Below are 17,079 nucleotides of genomic sequence, written 5' to 3' on the forward strand. Positions count from 1 at the left end.
CTGCTCTCTGGCCAAACTGTGTAAATACAAATACAAAGCCTTGTAACATCTTTTTAATTTTTAAACAGACCATAATCTGCACCTTTAGCAAACTCTCCCTGGGTTTGCAGATGCCCCTGGCAGTGCCCAGAGCCGTGGGGTGTCACTCACCGAGGTGATGGCGGCAGACCTGCGCGTAGAGCTTGAGCCTGGAATGATTGTCACAGTCCTCGGAGCCCCAGGGCTGGCTGAACCACTCGCTCACCAGCTCGTCCGTCAGCTTCTGCGCCACGCTCTTGCCCACCCGCATGATCCCGTCCCGCAGCACTTTGCAGATGGGCTTGTGCTGCCCAAGTCTGCACATCTGCCAGGGGAGGGAAGCACAAATGCCTGTAAGGAAATGCCAGCCACCCCAGGATGTTACAGAGACTGGTTTGGGGCTTAAGCCCCTCATTCTCAACACACAGCTAGGGGCTTCCTAATAAATATCTAAAAAAATAAGGTTATATTTATCTCTTGGCTTGAACTGCACTCACAGCAAAACTAAGGAATCTGACATATTGGGGAGTACATGCTAAAGAAATAAATGCTTTTATCCCCAGCCTAGCAACTGTGAGAAACCAACAGCTTCTTTAATGTGCTCCTTGCTCTTTAGGCTTGGTTGGGCCATCACTGGGAAGGTGCAGCTCTATTAATGCTGCTAGGAAGAGCAGACAGCAACAAACACTCCAAAATGCCCAGAGAATCCCAGTGTCACTCAGAAAGCATTTGTGGACTCTGAAAGTGCAGAAATCCCTCAAAATGAAAAAAACCAAACCCTTATTCTAATAGTTGTTACTTTAAAGCCCATAGATTTCTCCCAGTGGACATGCACTGGAACAGCAATGACACTTAAGAAGCAATAATTCAGTGTGGTCCCTCTTTCCAACCTCGTATACAGCACTCAAGTCCCTGAAGAAAGTTTTGGCTCCGTCGAGCAAGGCCTCATTTTCCGGACACACCACGATGTAGGCGACATCCCGGTGGCCCCCGTAGGGGTCCAGCAGGAGCCTCTCCCAGAAGGGCAGGGAGAAGGGAGAGATTGTCAGGAAGTCCTTGTCATAGCCCACCAGCAGCGTCGGGATCGGGAGAGGCTCAGGAGATTCCTCAGAGCCTTCAGAGGAGAAAAAACAAACAAAGAGAAAATGTTAAAATATCTGGGTTAACTGCAGTGGGTCTCTGATGGCCCAGGAAGTGGGTTCTTTTACAGGAATACTGGAAATCACTCATCCCTTGCTGTTCTGAGTGTCCTGCATGTTTATCTACAAGGAGTAGAAATGGTTATCAAGGGTGTGCCATGCCTGATAAACCACATGCTCCCAGCCTTTCTTCTTGGAAAAGATATTTAATAAAGGAGACGAAAGATTTATATCATACTTAAGAAATGTCATATAATCAAAGTTGTTGGCCGAAGCAGAGGGAGCTGATCCAAGCACCACTTAAACTTTCCTAGAAAGCTGCAATAAAACATCTCCCAGTGCACTCTAAGCTCATGTACTGCCCTTCCCAAGGCTTCATCTCCTGGTTTTCCTTTGTCATATCTATAACCATAGCCATGGAGTTCCTGTTCAGTCACAAGTAATAACAGGAACACACAAAATGTGACCTTACAGCTCTTCATCCACCTCCACCTGGTTGTGCAAAATTACTGAGGCTTACAGAAATTCATTCCCAGGTATATAATACTACACAAAGTTATAATTCTAAAAATTGCCTCCTGCTCTTCTCCATAGGATGTGCTCCAAGCACTGCTGTCCCCACAGAGAGGATTATTACCCTGTGTAACAGGGTGTCTCCCAGATACTGCCTCAGTAGAAGAAATATTGCTGAAAATGTCAAGCTAAAATATACCCAGTAGTTCTTGCAGAATATAATTCAACTTTATTAAAAAGTCAGCATCCAGTAAAATTCACTGACTTTCCATCAAAGGTTCTGCTCTGCACTCTATGGGAATTTTGGTGCTATTCTCTGGTAACAATTGGCAAATCCTAACTCTTCAAATTACAAATGCTGGGAAAACTATTAGAAGTGCTGCTGGTGGGGCACAGCAGCTTTAGACAGGAACTGGAGTTACCCCCAGTTGTCCCAGCCCCAAGGAAAGGAGCAATATATCAAATACCAATAGGGAGCAAAGTGTGGTGGAGCTAGTAGGAAAAACCTTAAACCAGACTGCACTGGTTAAGCTGAAATAAACTGCAGGCAAGAAATGTCAGTCGTTATTCTGTAAACCTACACACACAAAGTCTGGTTTGTTATTTTGCATTTTACAGAAGTGCCACTAACAGCCAGAAGATACTGAAAGCTTCTCATTAAGGCTACAGGAACCTGCATGGAGAAAGCATTCCCAGTTTTTCAAGATTTGCAGAGCTCACACAGAGCTCTGTTCCCATTATGATGTGGCTGATTTTGGCAGCTCCCTCTGCTCCCATTTTGTCTACACCAGGTTGCTTTGGTCTGACCTAACCCTGGTCTAACCCTGCTTTGGTCTGAGCCAGCCTCCCTTCAGGTGGGGAGCTGAGCCTCACCCTCAGTTTCTGCTCCCTGTACATGTGCATCACCTGGAGGGGTAAAATCTTCACCAGGGTGTCACAAAGGCCTTTTGAGGCACTTTAAATCTCTGTGAAGAAGCCCCCACCCCACAACACCAAGCTGTATGAACAGCCCCTTCCTATCATTTCCAGGACAAAGTGCCCATTTCTAGGAAGCTGCACTCTAGCTTGGCACAGAGCCCAGTGTAGGTACCATAGGTCCCCCGTCCTGCCATCTTATGGAATTGCTGCCAGGTGAGTGGTCCCTGCACGTGCTGGATGTTCTCCCAGGTCCTTCCTGTCCTCTTCTTCTGGATGGCATCCTGGAGAAAGGGCTGCAGGGAGAGCAGCATGCGCACCACGTCCTGGGAGGAGAGCATGCTGATGTCCAGCACTGCAAGGGACAAGGAGCAGCAATCACTTCAGGGAGGGACAGCAATCCCTCAGACACAGCAACAGCTTTTGTAGATTGTTCCTTGAATTGCTCTGCACACTGCCCATGGAATTTGGACACTTCTAATTAGGTGGATAGTACTCAATGTGCCATTTCATGGCATTTTCAAAAACACTGCTGTCACCACAGGCCTTTACACACACATTTCAGTATCAATGGTGTCCAGCTCAGGTCATAAGATGTCAGAGCTATATATCTTCAGTATGCAAACAAGTAATATTTAATTATGTTTTCCTCCCCCTTGGTACTTTTCCCCCCTTTCCCCCCCTTATTCAAACAGAGCAATTCTTTTCTGCTGACTGTTTATACCCTTCTCCAAAATCAAGAAGGACCCCTAATTTTCCCTCCCCCCAAATACCTGAATCTGCTTCAGATTTGTGAACTTCCACAGACTCATTTCCAATTTAGGCCACAAAGTCTGAAGACAACTAGATTATTGATACTTTAGATGTAATTTACAAGCTTTCAGATATCTACTTTATCTCTAGCATATTTTTAGTCCTGTCATTTCCCACATAAAGATGATGTGGGTCACAACTAAACAAATTTACAGAGGCCACAACGCATTCAAAAGGCTGAGCTGTGCATGTACCGTTGCTGTGAGGCCAGGAATGGACAGTGGCACTTCGGACAAGGGCTTCATCCACCTTGCCCCCCGTGGGGTTGTCCACGTACTGCCTGCCCTGCTCCAGGGCATTGAAACATTCCACCCAGGAGTCGTTGCTGTCAGCCTGCAGCCGGTCATAGCTCAGGTTGACACAGGGCAGCGTCTGGCGGTTGTTGGAGGCCATGTAATCCAGGCAGCTCAGCGAGGTGAAGGGCTGCGTGTGCTGGTTCTGCAGCAGCAGCAGGAGGCTCATGGGAGGCTCCTGGCTCCTCCTTGCTCCCTCTCCCATCTGCGAGATCAAGTTGCTCTGGCAGATCATCAGTCGCCTTTCTGCAGCCTGGCCGATGTCCGAGGTCTTGCCGAAAATATCCAGCTCGTCCTCGATGAAGAGCCCGGAGTTGTAGCCGAGCTTGCGGTTCATGATGGCGCTGAAGCCGCAGGTGCAGCGGTACTGATCCTCGTTGGAGGAGTCGGGGATGTAGAGCCCCACATCGGCGCCTTTGATGTTCATGTTGCAGGCGCAGATGCAGCAGCTGTCGAAGTTCCTGTCCTTGAAGATGTTGAGCACGGAGTCGGAGAGGATGAGGGTCACGTACAGGCTGTGCGCCTCCGGGATGGGCTGCACCGTGCCCGGCTCCACCGAGTTGAGCGGCCGCGTGGTGGAGGGGGTGGAGGCGGGGGAGCCCTGGTCCGTGCTGTCGTACTTGACGGAGCCCTGGCCGCTGGCGGTGCCCCCGCCCCGGGGAGTCCTGGGCGTGCGCGGCGTGCGCGGCGTGGGCACCGAGAAGCGCGGCGTGGCCGGCGACGGCAGCACCCCCGCGCCGCTGTTGCTGGCGGGGGCCGCGCTGTTGAGCGTCACCGGCGTGCTCATCTGGGGCGTGCTCATCTGCAGGTAGTCCTGGTCCGCCAGGCTGCCCACGCTGGGCACGTTGCTGCAGGGGAGGGATGGGAACAGAGACCCGTTCTGTCAAAGCTCATTTTTAAATACATGGAGATAGTGGAACCTGGAGGGATTCACTGAAACTGCAGTAAAGAATACTCTGGCCATAACCTTGAGCCATGGCTCTCAGCAGAACTCAGAATTCTCACCACTGTTTCTTATCACTGTGATAAAATGTATTACTTCACTCTCTTAAAGATCATTCTTATGGCTTAAAACTCAAATGGTCTTGAGAACATTTTCTAGATAAATGATCAAGTTAAGATTTAGAATGTCTGCAACTTTTTTAGAGAAAAAAGAAAGAATAGTAGCTTTTATTTTAAACACTACTATCTGTAAAGAGATACAGATTAGTAGGAATGAAAGTACTTCAGAGAGATAGAAGTCTATTTTAGAAATGATCACTTGAAATGGCTGTCAAAAGTCATATGTGAGGCTTTGATACATGGTGTCACCTCACGGACACACTCTGTAGGTCTGATTCTATAAATTCAAATCCTCATTTTGGATTACACAGTCTATGGCACAATGGGATATGTTCCATTACAAACTCTCAGTCCAGTAAAGCTAAGAATTGTATTTTTGGGTTATCCCCATTCATGACTGAGTTTTATTACTCTGTTTTTGTCATTTCCTGCCAAATTCAAGTGACCACAGAACCATTTGTACATTCCCATGAGATCTGTCTTCTATCTGCAAGGACTCATTTCAATAAACAGGTAAAAAGGGACAAATCAAAGAAAAAGATCTTACTTTTTCTCTTTCCACATCACTTGTGACCTGCTTACTTTTCTTGTAATGTGTTAATTACATATGAGAACAAGGAAAGAGTGTAAGATCTTGATGGGTCTCTGGATAAGGAAGGGGAAACAGGATTTTTCCATATTTGTCCTCACAGTGTATTTTGTGTGTCATTGGAAAGAACTAGCATTTGAATGCCCACATATCATTAATGACTTGAAAAGGAAAACACTGAAGACCTCTTTCCTTACAGCCACTTTATTACCTTGAACTGATGTGTGTCCAACTCAGAACAGGAGAGGGGAAAATAATGAAGCAGGGTCTGAAGGAGTTGTGGAGCTGCAGCAGAGTGTGTGCCTCAGACTAATAAGAAAAGGTGACCTAGAAACCCTGATTGGCAATCACCACTCTGTCAGAAGCCTGCAGTAATAATCCTCACTCTAATTGGATTAGATTGAAAATGAAAGGGTTTTTTCCCCCAACAAATACCTGAAATTAATAACCAGCTCAAGCCTGGTGCATCAGTTACTATTATGAAAAAACCTGAGAATTAAATTGCTCCCTAGGCACTATATCAAGGGTTTACAATTTCTTCTTTGCAATTCTTTTGAGAACACTGAAGGACCCTTTGGGGCTGCAAAAGGACTGATTTAAAGGATTTACAGACTGATTTGAAGATACACACTGCTTCCTCTAGAAGTAAAGTAGTGCAGCAGGAGACCTTTGTACTATTACTATGCTTTTTAAGAGGTTTTATTAATTTAATGGTGCAATTCTTGCTAGCTTTCAAAACCTCCAGCAATGAATTTCGTCCATAAACATTGCTAATTTCTGAGAACTGAGTGAGGAATCCAAGCTTTGAAAATGAATCAGTGGTTCCCTGTAGGTCACAGCACTCCCCTCTTTTGGTATCAGGAAGGGTGGGACAGGACAGGAATGGACCAACATCTGTCTGATCAGCAGCTCCCCACAGCCCCACTCAGGGACACCACAGGAGCTCAGAGGAGCTCCCATGAGAGCACAGACTGGGGAGCTCTCACAGGCCCACTCAACATTTCCAGAGCCTTCAGAATGGCAAATGGAATCACCAGGACCAGAGATCACCAGCTGGAGCTCAAAGTGACAGAAGGGAGCCTAGCTCGAGGCTGGACATGGAAATGGGACACAAAGATGTGATGGGTTCAGTGCATTCATTTTGTTCCCCAACACTTGTGGTTTCAGCTGAATTACAATTATTTCCCTGTATCAGAAATTACCATTAACTCAGGCACTGCATGTTCCTGTTCTTTTAAAAGCTCTGAGTGGACACACACTGTAACACCCCTGACTGCCAAAGCCAGGGTTAAATGTTCCTGCTCTCAGAACTGTTTTGATCTCAGTCAGTGACAAACCTAAAAGGTTTAAAATACATTTGCAGGCTAAAGCACTGTCAATACAAACAACCATTTTAGTTACCCAGCTTTAGGCATGGGCTTGACAGCCCCATTTCCTCCAAGGCTGTACTTACTTGTAGCCATCTCTGATGAAAGTGGCTGCAGGTGGCAATGGAAGTTGTTCAATTTTTGGAGGGACAGCCCAAGAAGGCCTGAAGATGCAGGCATCTGGAATCTTCAGAGGTAGGAGGCACTGGCTGGGCAGAATCTTCAGTGGAGCAAACAGTGAAGAGCCCACGAAAGGTTGAAATGATGGAACTTTGTGCACATACGAAAAATCCTGTAACACCAAGTGACCTTGGTTACAACAATGTGGTCAGGCTGCTCTTTAGATATTTCTTAAAATTAAAATCTATTGTACTGTTTGAACCCTCTACAATTACCTCTTTCCCCCAAAATGAACTATATTTATTCCTTCTACAAGGTATTCAAGAGTAGTTCCTTCAAGGAAACTCAGCTGAGGCTCCCTGTTATCCTGAGATGCTGCACAGCTTTATGGCAGGAGATTTCACAATTTCATCAGGCTCATTTCAGACAAGCTGTGCCTGAAACATGAGTAGTGCACTATGAAAATTTCACACTACCTAACTTTTAGCACCTCATTTAGGCACTTAAAAGGTTGATCTTTGCAAGTCTTCTGTACTGACAGTGAGGAGAGGCTGTCTCAGTGTGAGGAACCCTGAGGTGCCTTAAGGCAGCCTCTAAATAACCCCCACTGTGGGGGTTCACATCACTTTGGCAATAACTTTGTCAATCATTCCATGGAGTGTTAAATCCAAATATCTAAACAATCCAGCAAACACAGTATCAACTATCAATGAAGTTCAGCCCAGCTGGGCTTGCAGTGACTGTCACATTTGCTTGCAGAGAGTGATGACAAGAACTTCAGCCAGAGTTTCTAGAGCTATTCCAGCTCTTTCAGGAGAACAGAATTAGTCCTCTTGAGGCACTACTGCAAAGTAAAAATCAGCATGAAAACAGTAACAGCAGTCTCAGTATTTAACATCTCATTAGAGCTTTGCATTTTTTCCCTTGCACCTTGTCAAGCATTGAGGGATGAGGAATGTGTGGATTTCTATCTCCAGCTGCTGAATGCTCAGCACAAGGAATCTGCTTCCATGTTCTCAGGTTGATCAGCAATGGGTTTAGTGCTTGTTTCCCCCACTGGTGTGTATGAGCAGGTGTGACACACACAGAAGCAAGTCAATTGTGCTGTTGGAAATGTTCTCAGGCAAAACTGAAGTATTTTAATACTCCTGTAATGGCTGTGAGGGAGATTAAAATATCTTTGGTATCAGTGACACCCTGAAATCTGCTCCCACTCCAAAACCTTCAGCTCAACAAATTCCAAGACAGAATTTTCTTTTTCCCAGGCCCAAGTTTTCCTATTCTTGAATAAACAATTTACTGCACAAGCAGAAGAGAAAAACCAGCAAGGTCTGTGGCAAGGCAAAGTCTTACAAACCTTATAAAAAACCCTTATTTCAAACCCTTGTAGTGGCATAACAACTTGTGGATGCACCAGCTTAAGATGGGCAATGGAGACTGTCCTGGAGCACACACTGAGAAGGTGCCTCTTCCCAGTGTGCCTCCAAGTGAGAGCTCAGGGAGGGAGGGAGGAAGGAAGGAAGGAGAGATCTGGCAGTACCAAAGCAGACTTGCACCATGTCCTGATGTCCAGCTGGCTTCTGCCATCAGGAGGGACACTGGGAATTCCCTCCCACATCTGCAAAGTCCCTTTCTCCACAGAAGTGCTGGGACAAGCTCCCCAAAGCTCAGCCCTTGGCAGGGGAATGAGCTGGGAATTCTGGGGTCTGACTGGACACCCTGGACTGGCACCAAAACATGGCAGCACAACCCTGGAGTGCTGTCCCACACACTGTGCTGCTCCCTGGCAGGGACAGGGACTCCCTTCTCTCCCAGGGACAAAACTGAAAGCTCCTGTGGAAGAAGTCACCCTGTGGGACTTGCCACAGCCTCCCTTGCAGTCTGCCTGAGGGATGCTATTCCTGCTGGCAGGAAAATGTCCTGGCTGGCAGCGGAGCACATCATTGACACTGAACAGAGGCATCCATCAGTACCCTCACACCAACACACAGCCACTTCTTGTCCATGCAGCTGCAAGTGTGTCCCTGGCTCAGCAATGCAGACCCCTAAAAACCAGCCCTCAATCAATTCCAACTGGGCACAAAGGAGAGGGAAGGAGGTGGTGCTGGGGACAGAGACAGCTGCTGAAATAGAAGGAAGGCTGTGGCACAGGAGGGACAAGTGGGTCTGAAGGAGAAGAATTAGGCTATACAATCAAAGGCTGGGGACAACCAAGAAACCAGAGTTAAAGTGGGCATCTCCCTTTTTATTCCCTGTGTAGAGAGCAGCTTGCTGCAAAACAACATGCTGTGCATTTCCTCACAAAAAGTGCATTTTTTTACTTAAAAACCCCTCAGGCTGTATGCATGGAAATATGGCAACAGTACCTTCTGACAAAGGTGGCAAAAGGCAGCCCCAGAAGTTCAGTAATGCAGAACACACAGGCAGAATGATTTGTGCCCTGCTCTTACCCTGTGATGGAACAATGACACAACCAATGCATATCAGTGCTGATGCTGGGTCCCTCCATGGGATGCTATGGAGAAATGGCCACACTGGGATGTCACAGGAACCCAGAGTCCCCAGCTACAAACAGCTCTTTACTGAGACACTACAGGACTCAAGAGAGGAGGAACTAGGTGACATTACCTGACCTGTGTTATACAGAAAGTCAGATAAGAATGGTCCCATCTGGCCTTAAAACTTGTGAAGTAACATCAGCTGAAGAAGAAACAGAGCAAGTTCAACCCCTGGGCTTTCTCAGAGAGTTTCAACCCTAACCAAAAAAGGAACATTTCAGAGAGATAAAGGCAGCCTTTCTACATGCACCACTTTATCCCACAGTGTGCCAACCTGGCAGCAGGGAGGGGGGCACAGCAAAGGTGCCACAGAGAAATTATCTAAAGAAATACATCATTTAACAGCTACTTAGCCACAAGTGTGGGGTTTTCCACACATGGACATTCTTTCTGTTAGGCACAGGGCTCATTTCACAGACAATACTGTTTGTTTCCTGAGAACACCCAGAACCACTACAAACATAAAATTACAAAATGTCTACAGTTAAAATCAGAGAAACAATTAAAAAGCTCTTCTACTAGAAAAGAATATTTTTCCAGCTCCAGGCTAACAGGTTCTTTACACAGGTCCAGCTCACATTTGTTAGTTGCTACACACACTACATGGGACTTGTTTATAAAACTCAAAGTGTGCATAGAGGACTTTGTAAAAATCCCACATTTCTGGCATGTTACCTTAATTTCTTCAGGTTTAGGGCTACCTAATCCATCCTCCACCTCCATTTTAAACTCAGCCAGCTGTGTTGGAACCATGTTGACCATAGGACTCTCCATCATTCCCAAGGCAGTCACAGTCTCTGAACTTATTCCATCTTTGTAATTCATCACTGGGGAGAAGGCAGGGTGCTGTTCTAAAGAGGGTGGTGTTGGGAACATCCTTTGGAGATCTGCCACAGCTGAAGAGGATGAAATAACACAGTTAATCATTCAAATACAAATTCTCAAGGAAATTCAATAAAACAGAAGAGACAATTCAATGCTAGCTTTTATTTCATTAGTTAAAAACTAGCAAAGCTTCTCCAGACTTACTGAGGTTCTGACAGCAGTGTAAAGTGTAGGCCAAAAGTTAACTCCTAGGGATAAATTCCCCAAATTCCTGGGGATACTCTGCAAGGTTATTGTTCAGCAGAATCAACAACCTGGTAGATGGACAAACAAATGCAGAGTTTACCAGCAACTAATAAATCCTTCATAACTGGAGAGCTGAATTGGCATTAACACCAAGCTCACCCCAGGGACTGTTTCTAAGAAGCCACAGAGGAGTTTCCTCCCTTTGCCAGAGCTGACCTAGCCCTAAACCAGGAGGCCTTTGGAATTCATGTGTCCTGAGCTAGATTTCTCCACTCAGTCACTGTAGCCTTGTCTGGTCCATGGCAACACAAATCCTGCCACAAACACAGGCAGCTCTGCCCAGGGGCAGACTTCCAGGCATCCCCAAGTTCCAGTGCAAGAGAAGCCACAAAATTATCATTTTCCATCACAAAACATTAAGCCAGGAAGATCCCTAAATGACTTCTCAGGAAATGAACACAATGTAATAATACACTGTCTATTTTTCTTCTTTAAGCAGAACCAACCCCAACAGAGATACTCTATACAGTGTAATGCAATCAAACACAAATCATAGCAAAGTCTTGCATGTTCTCCTCCCAACTACAGCTTCCATATTTATTTTGTATCACATTCAGCATAAATGGTCTCTTTTCCTGACTTAAATTAGGACAGATCCTCTCTGGACAAAACCATAAGTGGTTAACCACTGTAATTAGAGGAGGGTGAATTCCCACAAGTGTCTCCTCTTAGATACTTTTTTGGACAGATTTAACGCCCAATCTCATTTCCATACCCAAGCTGATGGGACACAAGGACACTCTTAGTAGCATCTGCAGCCTAAAGATTATGGAAAATTCATAAATTAATACACATGGGTTTCTGACTAGTCAACACTGTGTTGTAGAAATCCAAACAGGTAAGGAGAAGTACTGTTCTCAAAAACGAACAGAAAAAGGCAGAAATAAGAGATGGGATTAGAATTATTTATGGACTGTGAATACCTGCACTAACAGTACATTTGTGTAGGATGCTGCAGCCTCAGGATGTGTCTCCACTCTACCTTAACAGAGCCAGCCCTGCATGGGATGCTTTTGTGCTCAGAGATGACACAGCCAGGCTACTGAACTCTTTAGACAAAGGGATACCACTCAAATAGGGGCAGTTCTCTCAAAATGCAGTTCTGTTGGTGATAGCTGTCCCAGCTGAACCCAGTCCTTCACAATCTGGAGCAGCAGAGTAAACAATGGGCTATGAATTATTCCCACTCTGTCCATATTCTTTTTCCCCCACTCTTTCAGAATCTGAATTTAAAAGACCTTAGTCTTGTCCTGATACAGGATAAATTAAAGCTGAAAAAAAGTTCAGCAGAACAGAAGAAACTCTTTTCCATCAATATTAGTATGGAATACAAAGTTCAGGCTGGCAGCTGGATTGGCTCCCTCTGTTTCTCAGCAGAGAGAGGTGCTTTAGGCACTGGAAGGGGACAGGGAGGAAGGTGAAAATGGGAAGGTGAAAATGAAGGGTGGCCAGTAGGGATTTATGATGCTGTACAAGGCACTTCAGATCCCCACAGACACTGCTGTGCCTCCACAGCTGGTGGCAAGGCCACAGCTACAAGTGGAGTGTATCTGTTTAACTTCACACTACATCATTTTCTCACCTCCAGCTCACTCCACTTAGCAAAATTCTGCAGTGCAGATTCATAAAAAAGTTTAATTATAAAAAATCCCCCAACCCTACAGCAACAGGCAACTATCATCATTCATTTTCATGTGTGTCATGCTTGAAAAAGCTTTGCATATTTTAAAAAGCTATGGATCAACTAAACCTGTCAAAATCCAATCTCTGTATACTTCAGACTTCTACATTTGAGTAAATCAGCACAGCTTTTATGGGTCCATAAAACTCTGACTCATCTCCTTCAGACTGGTTTTTTTCTTCACCTCAATTTGTTCTCATTACCAGCTGAAGTTAATGAGAAGGTATTAAAGAATGATTTGCAGAGAGATTGGATTTCTGCTTATCGTGGCCACAGAAATCAAACACTCTTTCCTTCTCACCACAAAGTAATTTGTAATTTGATTTGTTACTATTGTACCAAAAATTCTCACCTTCCTCCTGTCCCACAAACACAGACACACTTCCCCTTCATCTCAAGAGAAATGCCACGTACACCAATAGAATCAGAGACCTGTTCAGGTCAGAAAAGCCCTCTGAGATCATCGACTCCAACCACTCCCAGCACTGCCAAGGCCCCACTGACCCATGTCCCCAAGTGCCACATCCACAGGGCTGGTAAATCCCTCCACAGATGGGGACTGCAGCACTGCCCTGGGCAGCTGTGCCAGGGCTTTACAACCCTTTCAGTGAAGGAATTTTCCCAATATCCAACCTGAGCCTCCCCTGGCACACCTGAGGTCATTCCCTCTCCTCCTGTCCCTGTTCCCTGGGAGCAGAGCCCGAGCCCCCCAGCTGCCCTCTCCTGTCGGGTGCGAGAAATGCAGCAAAGCCCTCAAACCTCAGAGCACAAGTTACTATTCCCAACAGCTGTTGGCACAGTCCTTAGAAAAAAACCAATCTTATTTCATACAATTTCAGAAGTTTCCTGCACTCCCATAACCTCCCTTGTCCATGTGCAGAGCCTGCACAAGCATCACTAGCACAATCACCTATAAAAGGTCTACACCACACCTCCAATTAGAACCCAGCACTTTGATTTTAATCATGCACTTCCAGATCCAGATTAAACCCTGAAGGTGATTTTAGTTTTAATTTGTCAAATGTTCAATGCAATTTTCTTCCAAGACAGGTTGCACCATCATGGCCATGGTTTTAAATTCTTCGATTTTGTTAAGTAGAAGGATTTATACTTAAAGAGGGATTTGGTAATGGTTGAAGTGCCCAACAGTGAGCAGAGAAGAGAGGGAAAAGCTTCCAAAGGAAGATTTGTAACAAATCCCTCCCATAGTTCCAGACTAAGACAACAATGTCAACAGAAGAGTACTTCACATATCAGTAGGCTTATTCAAAATCCATGTCTGTATTACCACTGCCTCATAAAAAAATGGCAATTGCAGCACAGGAGCACTCTCGGTGAGCTCAGAGCCCCTGCAGGGCTTTGCAGTGACCCAGTGTCCCCACAGGGCTGTGCAGTGGCCCAGTGTCCCCACAGGGCTGTGCAGTGGCCCAGTGTCCCCACAGGGCTGTGCAGTGACCCAGAGCCCCTGCAGGGCTGTGCACTGAGCCAGGGGGTGTGAGCAGAGGAGCTCGGTACTCACTGGGAGGATAAGGAACCGCGGTCCGGCCGTCCTTGCCCAGCGGCCGCTCCTCGGAGCCCGCTGCCGGCAGCTTGGAGGAGCGCAGGGCTGGGGACACGGCCTGCAACAGCAAACACTGCAGTCAGCACAGCCTGACACCTCTCGCTGGCACTGCACAGCAAACACCATGGCTGCTTTTCTACTGCCCCACCCGCTGCCCACAAGGAGTCTGGATTTTTTCTCCTCTTTCAACACTAAAAACAAAAAGAAATATTTGCCTGTCTATATATCCCCCCATAAACTGATGCATTCATATAACTATGCATTTTTATAGTTCTAAACACATACAAATTATTTTCAAAATGTTATCACAAGCCCTGGGCTTGAAATGCATGTGGCTGCTCTATTTAATTCCATGTTTGGATTACTTCAAGGTAGTAATGGGAATATGACACAGAGTGAGCCCAACAGAGGCAAATGTTAAGATAGGAAAAACATTAGAGCTGTCCAGGTCAACTTCAGAGAAGAAAGTAATTTTTTATTTTGACAGAACAGCCCTCTGGTAGATTTGCATATTAACTGTGGCATCTGAAGTGCAGTTTGTGTGGAACCATAGTAAGGAAATTAGTGCACTTCTAAAGTCCTGTCAAGAACAAGGCATAAGACTTTTAAACACTGTTATGTACTAACAGTCACTTTAAGACCACCTTCTGTATCATTATGGTTGTATTAGATTATGCTTAAAGATAGTGACTATCCAAATCTTTGCCTTCCCAGGCAATTTACTGCCCCTCGTAACTGATATAAATCTGCACTTCCCTCTGTATTTCCTAACATGCAGCAACTATTTCTCTTTGCACTGAAATGAAGTGCTTGGAGGAACATGAGGTAACATGACTCAGAGAATTACTGGAATCCTGTGAAGTTGAATTTTTTTTTTTTTTGGGCAGATTCTCAGACAAGGTAAAAGAACCCAACACCAATTAATAAAACTTGGATCTTTTCCACCATAATTCTCAAACAAAAATTCTGATGAAAGCCTAGGACACAGAACTAGATATTTACAAAGCAGCTACATGGCTTTCCTTGTGGAAGCTCCTTACAGCCTGTCCATGGAGGATGGATCTCCTGAGGGATCTCTCTCTTTGCCAGCAATGCTTCCTAGCTAAAATCCAAGCCCGCCTACCTGGAAACTCTCTCTTTCCCATCTCTTAGGGATAATCATTCCCACTAGGAATCTGTTTCTTGGCCTACAGAACACTCATCCCCACAAGGACTCACCCCAAGCTCATCCTCGTCGGAGTTGTCGAAGATGTTGTCGAGGTCGTGCAGGGACGGGGCCAGGTCGGTGACCTGGGTGAGGCTGCCGGAGCCGGCCCTGCCGGCAGCGCCCTCCTGCCGCGGGTCTGCCAGTGCAGGGAGGAACGGGAACAGTCAGGGAAACTGAGCACGGGCAGGGAAACACAGCAGGGCCAGGGAAACACAGCACGGGCAGGGAAACACAGCAGGGCCAGGGAAACACAGCACGGGCAGGGAAACACAGCAGGGCCAGGGAAACACAGCACGGGCAGGGAAACACAGCAGGGCCAGGGAAACTGAGCACGGGCAGGGAAACACAGCACAGGCAGGGAAATACAGCACGGGCAGGGAAACACAGCACGGGCAGGGAAACACAGCACGGGCAGGGAAACACAGCACGGGCAGGGAAACACAGCACGGGCAGGGAAACACAGCACGGGCAGCAGCACAACAGCACTTCTGCCCCCCAGCACTGAGCCCTCTGCTCTGCTGGAGCCCTGCAGGCTGAGCAGCAACCAGCCAGGGTCAGCCAAGAAACAAGGAAGGAGCTGTTGCTGCTCATTTAATATTCTAAAATAGATATAATTGTTTTTATAAAAAGGACAAGGAAAATCAAGTTTTTTCCAGCTTGGGGACTGTCTGTAGCTCTGATGTTACAGACAAAAGTTCAGATGTGATTTTTCCCTCCACATGTTATTTCATATAGGTATTTTTGCTTTGCAGACCAAATTAGAGCTGTAACTCACCAGTCTTAGGAGCAGAACTGAAAATGGACATGGCATCTTTTCCATCAGGAACTGGTGTGGAATGGCCCGCTGGGGGGATTTCCTTGGAACCAATCCCATCTTCTGACTATACAAAAAATCAAAGAGATTTCATGGCTATGAATTTAAGCTATGTAAGAATAAATGTTTTCCTATGTCCAGGCAGACTCAGGGGTCAGAGTTAAATATAAGATTTACAAAAGATTCCATGGACATCATTGACCTCTGACAGCCAGTCCAGGTAATTAACCACCTCAAATTCTCCAGGAAAAAACATCTTTTAGAATGTTTGCTTGCACAGCCAAACACCAAAACAGCTCCATAAAGGATAAGATACATAAGGACCATCATGCAGGTAATAATATAAAATAATTTTTTTTTTTTTAAATATATGTCTGATCTTGTTTTGTGGAACAGACTTGTGTCTTCCAGAGAGTTGTAGAGCAAACACTGTGCTACAGGATAAATCCCACAAGAACATTAATGCCAAAGACTGGATTTGCACCTTACCTTGTTCTTTTTCAAAGGATCTTTCTCAGCCCCAAGTTTGCATTTTTTATTGACAGTGAAACTGTACTTGATGTCTCCATCTTCGAAGGTGTAAGGATCACTGGTGTCCCCCCAGCCTTCTCCAGGGGGTTGTAGTAGAGGCAAGGGGTCAAGATAGTTCAAGGTCTGCACTGGTTTCTGCTCTTCCAAAATTTTAAACCGTTTATTAGGTTGTGCTAAGAGCCTGAAGTGAAAATAAACAAGTAAGGCCAACATGAAACAAAACCAGCATGATCTGCAGCTGTCACACAAACACAGCTCACTCCATTCCCCTTGATCAAGTAGAAATGTTACAAGCACTACCCTCTCAAATAAAGGATGTATTGGATACATTTAAACATTAAATACCTTACTGTATTAAGGCCTACTTTGGGACAATGAAAGAAGAATCAATTTTGTCACTGTATAAATGAAAACACTTTGAAGTCAAGCCTTCCTATGTTTTTCAGGCTGAAACTCTTTTCAGCCTAGCAAACTCCATTGTAATTATTAAACCCAATAGTCTTTTAACTCAATAACTCTTCCTCAATTAATTTTTCCTATACATTTTCATTAACTACTCTCTCTGGTGCATTTTTTAAAATGCATTATCAGAATGCTACAGTCATTTTTAGGTTAGCAAAAAATACAAAAATAGGTTACACAGAGATTGATCAGTTCTTTTAGTGTCGAACAGAAAGCCAGATATGGAAAAGGCAAGCATCCTGCACTAGAGTGTTTCTATTTAACTATTTGGTGCTCTCTGTGATGGTGAAGGCTTAGCCTTTCTC

General features: G+C 45.5%; 1 protein-coding gene across 1 annotated transcript in view; it reads right to left on the bottom strand.

Moving 5' to 3' along the window:
- MED13L (mediator complex subunit 13L) overlaps positions 1 to 17,079 on the bottom strand; it is a 166,239-nt gene that overhangs the window by 18,194 nt on the left and 130,966 nt on the right. The window contains exons 11-20 of the mRNA XM_058816484.1: positions 16,271 to 16,493; positions 15,743 to 15,848; positions 14,979 to 15,103; positions 13,719 to 13,818; positions 10,063 to 10,283; positions 6,796 to 7,001; positions 3,593 to 4,539; positions 2,761 to 2,940; positions 909 to 1,132; positions 151 to 343 (exon numbers count right to left, since the gene is read on the bottom strand). Coding sequence (XP_058672467.1) covers positions 151 to 343; positions 909 to 1,132; positions 2,761 to 2,940; positions 3,593 to 4,539; positions 6,796 to 7,001; positions 10,063 to 10,283; positions 13,719 to 13,818; positions 14,979 to 15,103; positions 15,743 to 15,848; positions 16,271 to 16,493 — 2,525 coding nt within the window. The remainder of the gene's footprint in view (positions 1 to 150; positions 344 to 908; positions 1,133 to 2,760; positions 2,941 to 3,592; positions 4,540 to 6,795; positions 7,002 to 10,062; positions 10,284 to 13,718; positions 13,819 to 14,978; positions 15,104 to 15,742; positions 15,849 to 16,270; positions 16,494 to 17,079) is intronic.

This window comes from Ammospiza caudacuta, chromosome 18 (assembly GCF_027887145.1).
Source record: "Ammospiza caudacuta isolate bAmmCau1 chromosome 18, bAmmCau1.pri, whole genome shotgun sequence".
NCBI lineage: Eukaryota > Metazoa > Chordata > Aves > Passeriformes > Passerellidae > Ammospiza > Ammospiza caudacuta.